This window comes from Odocoileus virginianus, chromosome 1, assembly GCF_023699985.2.
Source record: "Odocoileus virginianus isolate 20LAN1187 ecotype Illinois chromosome 1, Ovbor_1.2, whole genome shotgun sequence".
In the NCBI taxonomy this organism is placed as follows: domain Eukaryota; kingdom Metazoa; phylum Chordata; class Mammalia; order Artiodactyla; family Cervidae; genus Odocoileus; species Odocoileus virginianus.
In genome coordinates, this window is record NC_069674.1 from 41,930,960 (window position 1) to 41,944,971 (window position 14,012).

Here is a 14,012-nt window from a genome sequence, read left to right on the forward strand (position 1 = left end):
GATTAAAAGCCTTAAGTATGGCTCGTCAAAAACACTCTGTAGATCTCCCCAAAGGACACATATCCACAGTGACCATATTTCTTCCTCCTCCCTCCCAGGGACCCCAGGAGGCTTTGGGTCAGGGACTCGGGCTCCTTTAAGATGACTTCTGTTTGCCCTTTGCCGCTGTTGTCCACCCACGGAGCTCTGAGACCTCTACCCTCCAGACTCATCGCATACTTGGCCCACCCCTCAATCCCCATTCTACAGATCAGAACACAGAGACCCAGATGACCAAGTGCATGCTGGCAACAGCTCTCTCGGAAGAGGGGGGTCCCACCCAGTCGGCAGGCCTGCCTTCAGGGAGGAACCATGTTTGTGAGATGGGGACGAAGCTGGGTGGGGAATTGAACTGGCAACTTGGGACAGGGCTCAGGCCAGGCTCTGGGCAGCAGTGTGTATACCTCTTTGGCGTTGTCTGGGGAGAGAAAAGGCGCCAGGCCTGGAGTCTGTTCTGAACTGGTGGTCTTTCCCCAGCTGCATTTGGAGAAGGTGGGCTGCTCCCCAGCTTCGTTATCATACTGCTCAAGGCTCAGCTTCCGGAATCTTCCCCCGAGTGGCTCATCCCCTGTTAGGAGAGAGACAAGTGGGCTGCAGGCGCTTTCATCATGGAGAACACTGACCTTCAATTAAAACCAACTTTAAAACTTCTCAGAGGCACTCTGTATTTTGAATTTTTCTAGTTCCAGAACATCTTCATCACCCAAGTCATACTCCATACCCATTAAGCATTCACTCCCCATCCCCGACCTCCAACCCCTGGCAACCACTCATCTACTTTCTATGTCTATGGATTTGCCTACTTTGGACACTTCATGTACATGGAATCGCACACTCCACATCCTTGGGTGTGTGACTTCTTTGACCCAGCATGACCCTTTCGAAGCCCATCCTCTTACTGGGTGAAATGACCACTGTCCATGTCCCATCTGTTTCTCTCACGTCAGCGCCAGCAGGGAGTCGTGCCTGGCTGGTTCCCCAAGGTCAAGAACACTGCCCAGCCGACCACAGGTGCTCAGGAAGCATATGGAACAAAGAAAGGCTGGGACCCAGGATCGAGGCTTCTTCCTCATCACGGAGTGAGCAAGGAGAACAAGACTGAAAGAACCCAGGCTGCCTAATAGCTGCAGGGACTTGGTCTGAGGCCTCTGCCCTAGTAATCCATCTCTTCTCAAGGCACTGGTGGTCAACTTTGGGGTCGGAGTGCTTGCACCTTGCTCTAGTCTGAGGAAGTAACAGCCACTCAGACCAGACACAGAAATCTTTTCTTGAGTCACAAACAGGTTTACATATTCACTTGTCTACACAAAAGGTTACCTTCATTATATGTTGTGCTGCATCTTTAAGAAAAAATTTTTGTCCATTCTTTGTTACCACCATGAATCATCTACCTGCTCAATTCCAGTGTACAAGTATAGTGATACCAGAATTGTAACCAATACAACTTTTTACTTCAAAGTGCCAAAAAATACTTTGTGTTTCATCAAAGGTTCACACTGGTTGCTCAGGGGAGCCACAGGGCCTGCTATGTGTGGACATGAAACCCAGGGGGCATCCTCAGAGTCACAGGGCAGGCGAGGAAGCAGCCCAGGCAACCAGCAGCTCTGACAGCCTGCCTACTCCTTTCGGAAGCAGCTTCTGGGGAGGACCAGGTCGTGGACGGTGCCCGGGGCTCTGGGATAGGACCGGGCTGGGTGTGACCTACGATGGCTGAGCACATGCCAGTGGTGTGTGCAAGCCCCGTGTGCGTGCCCACCCCCAGTCGGGGCCAGAGTGCCCTGAAGGCCACACCACCTGTAGAGGTGCAGGGTTGAGTGAGGCTCCTGAGCATGATCGCTTGACTCTTAACAGTGAGGAATTCTGGGCAGGGGAAAGCTTAATTCAAGCACCAACAGTCAACATCCACTGCCCCACTGTTCAGCACAAGAAGCATCACAGATCCTTCAGCCGTGCCCCAACCAATGAAGACTCACTTTATGGGGGATGCGGCAGAGGGTCTGGGGAACCTCAGCTTTGGTGGTTTGGGAGACTTGCTGCAGGCTATTACGATGGCAGCGTTTCTTTCTATCAATGACACGTGTGCGTGCTGTCACTTCAGTCATGTCTGACTTTCTACAACCCCATGGCCTATAGTGCACCAGGCTCCTCTTTCCATTGGATTCTCAGGCGAGAATAACCTGGAGTGGGTTGCCATGCCCTCCTCCAGAGGATGTTCCAACCCAGGAATAGAACCTGTGTCTTTTATGTTTCCTGCATTGCAGGCACATTCTTTACCACTAGTGCCTCCTGGGAAGCCCTGTACAGAGGCATCGCTCTCCCGGCAGGGTGTGTCTGCCATTCCTCAAGGGGCAAAGATATAGGCACCAGAATCATCAGAGGCCAGGCGTCCCCAGATGACAGATCATGCCCTCCTCTCAGACTGCAGTGCAGACAAGAGGGACCCCAGCACCATTTCCATCCCACTGTGACACCCCTGGAGAAAGAAGGAAGTGGGGGGGGGGGCACGACGCTGCCGTGGCACTGGGATGTGCTCACGTGTGCCTACCTCTGCTGGGGCAGTGACAAACCACCACCCAGGCTCCCCACAACAGCCAAGCCCAGGCACGCGGGCTCACAGAGAAAATCCCGTAATCACCAAATTAAGGCAGTGTACTGCATCTTTTTGCAGACAAGGAAAACGGAGTTTTGGGTTGAGACCTGCCCTTCCACACACAGTACGCTCCAGAATTTTACTGCACTTGACACTTTTTTTTTTTTTAACAAATGGAAGGTTTGTGTCAATTCTGAATCCAGCACGTTTACTGCATCATTTCCCACAGCACTGGTTCACTCTGTATCTCTGTGTCACATTTTGATAATTCTCACAATACTTGAAACTTTTTCATTATTATATTTGTGATGGTAATTTGTACTCAGTGCTCTTTGATATTACTATTGTGATTACTTTTTCATTTTTTATTTTTAAATTAAGGTATGAACACTGTTTGTTTGTTTGTTTTTTAAAGACATAACACTCTTGTATACTTAACAGACTACAAAGATGCTTGCTCTTTGGAAGGAAAGTTATGACCAACCTAGACAGCATATTAAAAAGCAGAGACATTATTTTGCCAACAAAGGTCCACCTAGCCAAAGCTATGGTTTTTCAAATAGTCATGTATGGATGTGAGAGTTGGACCATAAAAAAAGCTGAGCGTCAAAGCATTGATGCTTTTGAACTGTGGTTTCGGAGGAGACTCTTGAGAGTCCCTTGGACTGCAAAGAGATCCAACCAGTCCATCCCATAGGAAATCAGTCCAGAATATTCATTGAGAGGACTGATGCTGAAGCTGAAACTCCAATACTTTGGCTACCTGATGCAAAGAACTGACTCACTAGAAAAGATCCTGATGCTGGGAAAGACTGAAGGAGAGAGGAGAAGGGACAACAGAGGATGAGATGGTTGGATGGCATCACCAACTCAATGAATGTGAGTTTGAAAAAGCTGAGAGTTGATGATCAACAGGGAAGCCTGGTATGCTGCAGTCCATGGGGTCACAAAGAGTCAGACACGACTGAGCGACTGAGCTGAATTGAATAGTATAAATATAACTTTTATATGCACTTGGAAACCAAAAACATATCTGAGTCACTTTATTGAGGCGATAATTGCTTTATGACAATGGTCTGGAGCCCAACCTTCAACGTCCCTGAGGTCTCTGCCTGTGTTTAGTTTCTACGTGAAGATTCACAAACACAAACGTGCCTGGTGTCTGATTAACAAACATCATTCTGACAAATCCGCTGGACCCTCCCATTAGATACAGAGACAATCCCGTGGGAGGTGGCTTTCTGTACCAATATGCTCAGAGGAGCTGTACAAGTTACCCTAATTTACAGACAGCAGGACTAGGGTGTCCTCGAGGTTCAGATAGGAGTGCCTCTTGGGATCACACCCTTTGAGTCATCCAACAGCGGTTGGAGGCAGGCTGCCCACCCTCTCCAGGGAGTGCCTTGATTCCATTTCATTTAGTCAGTTAAATAAAAAATGCTTCAAACCCATACTCAGAACTGTAGTAAAGAAACCACTCATAAATCTGGCTATGACCAAATTTTTCCTCTTCAGTAGAGAAGTCCAAAGAAGCTGTCTGACAATTCAGGAGACATGGGTTCAGTCCCTGGGTCAGGAAGGTCCCTTGGAGAAGGAAATGGCAACCCACTCCAGTATTCTTGCCTGGAAAATTCCACGGACAGAGGAGCCTGGTGAGCTATAGTCCATGGGGTCGCAAAGAGCTGGACACAACTGAGCAACTGAGCATGCCCTCAGAGAAGTGAAATCCGAAAAAAGAGGAAGGAGACAGTGCGGGAAGGACAGGATTGCTGAACCGAGCCCTATGCCCACGATGGTCAGGTCCCTGCAGAAGGCTCAGCAAACTGCCCCCTCCTGCGGCCTTCCTCAGGTAAAGGGCATCCGGTGCCGCCCCCCGCCCCGCTCGGCCCTGGTGCAGCAGGCAGAAAAGGCCACAGGACCCCACTGCCCTCCAAGTCACAGAAGTGGTAGGAATCAGCACAGAAACCATGGAAACCTAGGATTTCCATTTCAACAATCCCAGTGACCCGCAAGTCCCCGTACAAGCCCCACTCACATTCTCAGCCACGGGTCTCCGTGGGGCATCTGGTGGGGAGCAGTTCTTCCTGAACAAAACGCTGCAAGTCTCGTCCTCAGGATTCACTTTCCCACCAACATGCAACACTGGGACATGGTCTGCAGTGGCCAGACAACCAAAGGCAGCCCACTCCAGCCAGTGCCTACGCTGGGCAGTCAGATGTCTTCAGACCCTTCTCCTCTCCTCCTGATACAGGACATGATGCACACCAGGCCTCAAGATCCACCTACCCAGGCAGGAAAGGAGGCGGGTGGTCTCAGGTGCCCCCCTCAGGGCTACTCTCAAAGGCCTGAGAGTCTCAGTGCTTCAATGATTCACCTTATTCATGGGTGGAGCTGGGATCATGGACAGAGAAATAACACATGCTGAGCCTGAGTGCATCTGTCGCCTCAGTCCAAGTAGGGTTCAGCGTCACTACGGGATGTAGGAGCTCTCTGAGTGTGAAAGACAACCAAGGCTTGGCCATTCGGTCATTCAGGCCACTCACAGGGATGGAGCCCTGCCGGGATCAGGGCAGTGCAGCTTTAACACTGGCCACCATAAGACAGTGGCATGGAGTGAGTGCAGGAAAATTCGGGGGTGCTAAAGACAGAACAGGAGAGCTAGTCCTCATATGGGGGCACCCGGACATACCCACTGAGCCCTGGAGAAGTGGGGATTTGGGGCCAAGCAGTGGGGTGCCCACCAAGCACTTAGCACCTGGGACTGAATACAGCCTAACTAGGAAGGTGGCACCATGGTTGCCAATTTACCACTGAGCCAACGGAGGTTCAAGAGGTGAGATTCTCAGATCACTCACCAGAAAACTGTATTTTTAGAAGCCAGGAGCCCCTTGGCTACTCTTCACCTAAATAAAGATAACTCCCAGTTATGCAATAGACTGAAATCATGTGGTCATAGATAACTCAAACACACAGATTTTCCTTGCACTGTGCTAGGGCAGATTCAGATTTATCTGGGAAACTATCTGATCCTATTTAAAAATGAACTTGAGAACCAGTGAGGTGAGGTTCTTGATGTGACCCACTCTACCTGCTCAAATAAAGCTTGGACCTGCACTGGGGCGAGCACTGGGAGGCACCGCCTGGTACCCTGGCACAGAACAGCCATCCATACTCGAAGCTCTACAGCAGGTAGCATTTCCCTTGCGTCGCCGAACAGTGGAACAGCCTCCGGGAGGTTAGGCCACAGGCCCAAGAGGAAACATGAATATGAAACAGTGATTCTCAAATGTGACTGAACATTAAAATCACATTAAAAATCCTGACTCTAGGGACTCACCCCTTACCTGTGAAGTCACAAGGTTCAGGAGTGAGGTGCAGGTGTCAGCACTTTTTTTAAACTCTCATGTTTCCAACACACAAACAAGCTCGAGATCCAGGGCCCATCTTAACCTTGGATTCACACTGGAGTTTCACAAGTGGGGAACATCTAAGATAATTCTGACCCCCGAGCCACAACCCAGGCCAATCCAACCAAACCTTCCGGAGGTGGACGCTGCATGGGCACTTTCATCACCTGCATTTTGTCCAGTTCCCAGGTGAGTGTGCTGTGCAACTAGGTGGCAAATGCCGGCTCTGATGAGCGAATGAAAACTCATGACCTCCTAGAACATGACCTTCATCTTCTATCTGGGGCACCTCGAGGTAAAGCACCCTTAATCTATTTATCTTTATACGATCATATAAGAATGAAGCCTGCGTCATCAAGGCTTGCACGGTGGGTTCTGGAAACTCCCTCGCCTTCCTAGGAGCAAAAACAATCACCAAGGATTCGTCTGGATTATTTGGCTCCTGAGTTAAGTTTGAGGCCTCCTGATTTCAGCTCATTCAAATAAACATGTGCATCCTCTAAAGAGAGAGTGGCAAAGGGAAAGTGACGAGAAACCCAAATACTCCTCCCAGCTTAAATGTTCCCAGAATGATTTAACAATGACGTAAAGAGCTTTTCCCCCCTTAAGCTGAAACAGGAATTGATTCACCTGCAGGGTATATTCTTAAAAGGCTGGGTGATGCCTTTTAGAAATTCCTAGCCTGAGTGCAGAATAATGTTGAAGAGCTCAGGGAGCAGCCTCACCCCCTGGGATTTCTCTCTGACCCAACAGTGCTCAGAGCCTCAGGAGCACGTATAGGAATGCGACCAGCGGACTCCAGCCAGAGCACACCAAGAGGCTGAGGAAAGGACACCTACCATTTGGATTACAAAAGTGAAAATCCTTTCCACTGGGGAACAGCAAAGCGCTTGGTTCGGTGGTAGCATTTCCTCTAAAATGACATATTTAAAAGGGAAACTGATTGTGTCCAAATAGCTAAGAAGCATTCCCTTCTACTATAAGAAATTTCAGCAATATGCTCATGTTTTACCCAGAGGAGGCCTGTAATTTACAGCACAGGTGTAAAAAGTCACACAGCAACCAAAGGCAAGACCACTACTGGCCCCCTGCATGACTCTGGGCCCTAAAGACACCAACAGCACAGGCTGGTGCCGAGTTTGGGTTCCTTTTTGATTATTTGAATTTATTTTATTCTTACCTTCTCCTTCCACCCACTACCATCACTTGCTCTTACTGGCCTCTCCTCACATACTTCATCTTTCAGCAACTGTGATGTTTCCACAGTGCACCTCAGGATGGTCCCTAGGACTGTCCACTTTCGGGGCCACCTTCAGTGGAAGGTGATGCAGGCAGATGTGGCCCTAGGCCCGAAAGGCCGATGGGCCGTGAGAGGAAATAACACACAAGACTTGCACACAGAACCCGAGAGAGCTGTGACTCCCAGGCCTGTCTCGGCTGGAGCTGTTATAAACCTCTTTATTCTGAACAAGAGGGGGTCTTGGCGCTATCTACCCAAGGATGACATAAGTTAACACTTCTCCCCAGTGAAGGCATATGTGAGCCTCAGTCATACCTGTACTGACCAGCTGATTTCTACCACACATAAGGCAGAGCTTCTGAAAACAAGCCACCCATACCAGAGGTAAGGCCAGGGGGTCACCAAAGCACACTTTCAAACATCTGAGGGGGCGGCTTCTTGGCAAGTTAACCAAAGAACTGCCACACAGGCCAGCAGTTCCACTCCTGGGTATTACCCTCAAAGAATGAATAGTGTCAGTTGCTCAGTCATGTCCAGCTCTTTGCAATCCCAAGGACTGTAGCCTACCAGCCTCCACTGTCCATGGAATTTTCCCGGCAAGAATACTGGAGTGGGTTGCCATTCCTTCTCCAGGGGATCTTCCTGACCCAGGAATTGAACCTGGGTCTCCTGAATTGTAGGCTGATTCTTTACCATCTGAGCCACCAGGGAAGCCAGGAGTTCAAATGAATACTTGTACATGAACATTTACAGCAGCTTGATTCAGTCACCAAAAGGTCACCATCCACAGATGACTGGATAAGCACAGTATGGGCTGTCCATGCAGCTGAATATCACTCAGCCTTAAGCTGCAACATGAATGAGCCTGCAAAACCTTATGCTGAATGAAGCGGCCTGACTGCAAAGGTGACACATATCCTATGATCCCATTTATGTGAAATGCCTAGAGGAGGAGAATCTCCAGAGACAGAAAACAAACTGGGGCTCCCAGGGGCTGGGAGAGAGAAGAATGGGGGTGACTGCCATTGAGTACAGATTGCCTTTTGAAATTTCAGAAGTGCTCTGGAGCTAGATAGAAGGGATGGTTATACGACGTTGTGAAGGTACTTAATGCCATTTAATTATACATTTTAAACAGTTAAATGGTAAATTTTACAATAGATGCATTTTTCTCCAATAAAAGAGATCTGAGTGGGTTATTTTTGTTTCCCAGGCCTGCCTGAGGGTTTTCACCTTGAGATGAACACTAAATTAAATTGCTTTTTAAAAAATTTATCCTTTAACATGAGTGTTAGGGTGTTATATACATTTTTTTTAATTGTGTTTAAGTAGTTTACATAAGCTGTGACTTTGGTCTCAGGGTAGTAAAGTTGGCATCAGATAACAGGTGTTCTAAACACAGAACGGTGGGGCCTGAGGGGTTGCGAACCACTGTGCAGGCCGGCCCAAGTGGTGCAGAGCAGGTAGAAGAAGCCATACCTCCCGGCCTCTCAGGAACACGGGGAGACGCCTGTCAGGGTGACCGCCTGGGGCACCCAAATCCGCCTGCTGGTGAGTGAGGGTCACTGGAGCAAAAGGAACTGATTAATCAGCTCAAATTTATAACATGCTTTTTATGCAACGAAAGAAAGTAGTTGCAACGACAGCTTCCAGCAGTGACCATGCATTTCTCACTCTAAAATCTTTCCCAAATTAGAAGTGTGCAGAGCTCCCTGCAACGTGGCAGGCCAACTCCATCACCAAATGTGCGCTTGTGAGCATCTGTCTGTCTACCGCTCTTCATGGTCCTAAAGCATCAGCTTGAAAGGGCATGGCTTGTCCTAACCGCAGGCTGTTGCTGCTGCTGCTGCTGCTGCTGCTAAGTCGCTTCAGTCGTGTCCGACTCTGTGCGACCCCGTAGACGGCAGCCCATCAGGCTCCCCTGTCCCTGGGATTCTCCAGGCAAGAATACTGGAGTGGGTTGCCATTTCCTTCTCCAATGCAGGAAAGTGAAAAGTGAAAGTGAAGTCGCTCAGTCGTGTCTGACTCTTAGTGACCCCATGGACTGCAGCCCACCAGGCTCCTCCGTCCATGGGATTTTCCAGGCAAGAGTACTGCAGCGGGGTGCCATTGCCTTCTCCGTAACCCCAGGCAGGACCCTCCTATTCGACTGCTGATGGCACCTGAATACCCCGCCTACCGCTCACCTCCAGTGACAGGACCTCACAGGTGGAGAAAGTGCAGTTTCACCTGTGGCAACAAATAGAGAGCAAGAGTCCTTCCCGGGAACATCGTCAGAAGCCCTCAGCCTGGGATCATTGGCCATCGCTCCACAATTTCCTTTACCCTGGCTCCCTCCCTGATAGGCTTGGGTAGGAGGAAGTTCCTCCCCACAACCATAATTCTTGGTTCCTTCTGCTTTCCAGGAGCTCATGACTGGTGTGGGGTGGGGGGTGGGGGGCGATGATAGAAGAGCAAGGGGACAGTCACAGTTGTCCATGGAGATGGGCAGTGAGCCTGGACATGTGGGTAAGAGACAGTGGTTGGGAAAGCATTTCAGAGAGAATGTGACCCTAGACTGACCTATGACAACCCAGAGAGTCCCTGACAGGTGGAGGCCACTGAATGGAGCTCCAGGCCTCCTCAGGCTCCCTTAGGGGAGCACCGTGCCCGGCGGCTCCCTGCTCCTGTGTGTCCTGCGGGCCAGGGCGTCCTGCAGCTGTACTGAGACTGGTCAGCATGACACACAGCCTGAAAACATACGCTCCAGCGCAGGTTGAAAACAACATCCAGAGCTGTCATGAGGACACCGATGGTAGCCTGTAAGCCTTCGCCAACCCAAGGACGCTTGCCACCTTGCTCAGTGGGAACAGCTCTAGTGGACAGGGGGTTTCAGCGTGCAATGAGAGGGCAGGCTTGAAGGTGGAGTTAGATTAACTGGTTCCAGGGACTATGATCAGAGCAGGCAGCCAGAAACTCCACAAGCTGCTTCCAGACTTGCATGATCAGGACCTTGTGCATGGAAGGGAGAAGGAAGAGAGGGAAGTGGAGGAGGAGACAAAGTCAGGCAGACACCCACGTAGGAGCCATGACTTTGACAGACTCCATGGGACGTAAATATGCATACACAGAGCAGGTCAATTAAGAAATTACTCTAGCCTTTAAAATGTATTCACCTTTTTTTGTGTTGAAAACACATAACACTACATTTACCACTTTGACCATTTTTAAATGAACAGTTCAATGCTAAGCATATTCAGACTGTTTGCAACAGATCTGTTTGACTTTCTCATCTTGCAATACTGAATAAAAGTGACTCAGCTGAAGATGCTGAAGAGGTTTGGAAACATAGACACATTTCCTTAAGCTCTACTCTGCTAGAGCTCTTCAGACAACATGAGTGAACCCAAATCCAGATTGCATTAGACTTGTGAGCATAGCACCCACCATCTAAACCCACCCAAAGAGAACCAAAACCTAGTTTCAGTGAGCTAGTCCCTCACTTTGTGTTCCCCAGAGAAAACCAGCGGAACTCATCCTTCACCCTCTTATTACTGAGATTGCCTGCAGCTGCCAAGGTGGGCCCTACCAACTCCTCTCCGCAAAAGGACAGAGAACTGCAGCCGGCTTCTGCAGGGATGCCAGATCCTGCCCCCTGGACACAGGACCACCCCTGACCAGCAAATGGTCATCCTGTCTTGGAAGGTGATGAGAAAAGGCCTAAGGGTGGAGAGAAAAGCCCTGAGCCCTCACTCTCTGCTCAACATCCCCAGATCACACAGTCTGCAGCAGGTTCTGACCCTGATCCGGTACCCTCTTCCCGGAAATGCCTAAGAACTAACACAGGAAGGGCCCATGGGCCAACTCTGAGTCTGAGTCACCCGCCCTCTATGACCTCAGGCTTCCTCTCTGTGACGAGACGTCATCTTCCACCTCATTCAACCAGAGGAACCAGGAGTGCCTTGAAAGCAGGCTATCCTGGAGGAGCCTTCTTGGTTCTGAGAAGCCCGGCTTCCTTGGAAGCCTCGAAGCAGCTGGCTGGGGTCCACGGTAGGCCTGCGTGGGTCCTGCTGCCCCAGGTGACGCTGGGGTCAGCCCAGGAAACTTTTCCCCGACTCAGGGTCTGCGGCCTCCGGGAACAGAGGAAATCCTGAAGGCAGGCATTCTGTCTCAGGATGTGTTCTGTGTCCACACTCACCCCTTCTTCCCTCTTCTCCTTCTCTGCACCTGGATACCCGATCCATGAACACCTGCACACCTGGGCCCGGCCTCTCCCCAGTGTCTGCACAGCCCCCACCCACCTCTCCCCCAGAAAGGCCTTGCTCTCTACTCCCCGATGCCCCTGGATCTCCTGTCACACCCCGTGGGCTCCTGCCGCCGCGGCTCCCACCCACGCTCTGGAGGTCCCGCACTCATGGTGCAGACCCACGGCTGAGGACCTCGGGTTCTCATACTGGTTCCCTTTGGCTGGGGTTTAACGTGTGATTTAAATTGATGGGCTTTCCACTATCAAGGACTGGAAGTTGATACTTGTTACTGTGACTCTCCTTCAGCATAAATCAGACCTCTGACGTGGACGGGCACTCCTGCAGGGACGACTGTGTCCACAGAAGCACAAGAGGGGCGCTGGCGCAATGTCCTAGTGCCATTTGCGAACTGAACACGGGGCCGGCCAGAAGCCGACAATTGTGGGTGGCGGGGGGGCTGATGTGCCATGAATAAAGTATCTTGACAATAGGAAACAAGGAGCCCATAGGTATGAGCAAAGACAGCTGGCCGCCTGCCATCCATGGAATCATAGACTTCACATATTGAGTCATTCCTTTTGTTACTTGGTATTATCAGTTGAAATCTCCCCTCACTTAAAGGATGTGATCTAAGAAACCCACCTTTGAGCAGGGATGCAATGCAGCTGGGCGACCTCGGGGGTGGGGCAACACGAGGCCCCAGCAGCGCCCAGACGGCTGTGGCTGAAGCACAGTCTGGTGTCCGCTCAGAGCAGGGGAACCACAGAGGCGCTGAGCATCTGAACGGAATGAAACGCCTCCACACTTCACCCCATTTTACAAGGCCGCCCAAGGCTTTCTGAGATTCCACCACTGTAGGGCCTTTCTCTTGTCTCATGGGCCAGGAATGACTTCCTACATGGTCCATGATGAATCTCGCTAAGTTCTCCAAGCCAATTCAGCGAAGACACATGAGTTCTTAGAGGGTTACCTACACTTCCACCAGCACCACATCTGCTCTATTTACAAACATTACTACATGCCAGGAAACAAAAGAAGTCACTGGCACGGCCCTCCAGGGGTTTTTGAACTGGGAGCAGAATTTGAGTTTAGTGGAATTAGGTCTCAGCCATAGGATGCAGAGTGAGACAGATGGAGGCTGTTTATACACTATGAATATGAAAGTCGCTCAGTCGTGTCCAACTCTGTGACCCCATGAAGCCTGCCAGACTCCTCTGTCTGTGGAATTCTCCAGGCCAGAATACTGGAGTGGGTAGCCTAACCCTTCTCCAGGTGATCTTCCTGACCCAGGAATCAAACTGGGGTCTCCTGCATTGCAAGCGGGTTCTTTACCAGCTGAGCTTCTAGGGAAGCCTGTTTATTCATTGGGAATGAACGTCAGGGTGATGATGCAGAACAGGGGACGTGCTGAGTGGCAGTGCTCACTATCACCTTACCATCACCACCCTCACCACCATCACTATCATACCATCACCATCACCACCACCATCACCATCATCACCCTCACCACCATCACCATCGTCACCCTCACCTCCATCACTATCATTACCATCACCATCACCACCACCCACCATCACCCTCACCACCATCACCATTGTCACCCTCACCACCATCACTATCATCACCATCACCAACCGCCCACCATCACCATCGTCACCCTCACCTCCATCACTATCATCACCATCACCATCACTATCATCATTAACCCTACCACCACCACCATCCTCACCATTATTATTATTATGCTGATTGCAGGTAGACTTTCTCAGAAAATACTTGGCCATCGCATATAATTGTCATCTCAGAAATAACCAGAGCCCTGGTAGACATGCTGCTTGCTGCCTGAAGAGCTGGTGCAATGTGAGCTGTGCAGGACACGCAGCAAGCCCCAGGAGGAGCTCCAGGTAATACCACCCCCAACTCCCTACCACCAGGTAACTTGTGGTCTTTCTCATAATCAGGACACACTCTGCAAAGAGTGAAGGATTTCACTGACCTCAGGATGCTAAAGTCTCTGTGACAAACCTTTTTCTACAGCCAGAATTAAAACACACTGTGCAGCAGTCAGCATCTGGGGGCAAGATGCAAGGCAGGCCAAGGAGGGTCTCATGTAGGAAATACAGCTTCATAGAACTTTCCAGCCTATTTCCCATTTGTGTGCAAGACTTGGGGCTGCTCTGGTCAGATACTGACCCACATCAATAGGGCTGAGCCTCAGGCACACAGACATGGGACAATGCATCTGTGGGGTAAAAGCCATTGTCCTGCAAATATCACGGAGCCTTCCAGACTCAATGTTCCCTTCCTACTCAGCGTGGTAGAGCCAAGAACCACATGTGGACCAGCTCAGCTTGGCAGCCCTGGACTCCCCCATCCAGAGGATGGAAGTGTGCGATGGGGATCAGAACATCTTCAAAGCACAGGGATCCAGCATCCCCAAACCTTCTGAAAGGTTCCAAAACTCAGCATCAGTTGATTAGCTGACTCTCCTTGCCATCTAGTGATTTTTT

The 14,012-nt window shown here is 50.3% G+C and overlaps 1 protein-coding gene across 10 annotated transcripts in view; it reads right to left on the reverse strand.

Moving 5' to 3' along the window:
• The window catches only part of TNS3 (tensin 3), a 220,812-nt gene that overhangs the window by 47,761 nt on the left and 159,039 nt on the right, over positions 1-14,012 (reverse strand). For 9 of the 10 annotated variants that reach the window (XM_070467284.1, XM_070467278.1, XM_070467272.1 and 6 more), the window contains one exon: positions 444-607. The exons of the other annotated variant lie outside the window; for it this stretch is intronic. In XM_070467284.1, coding sequence (XP_070323385.1) covers positions 444-607 — 164 coding nt within the window. The remainder of the gene's footprint in view (positions 1-443; positions 608-14,012) is intronic. 10 annotated transcript variants of the gene reach the window in all.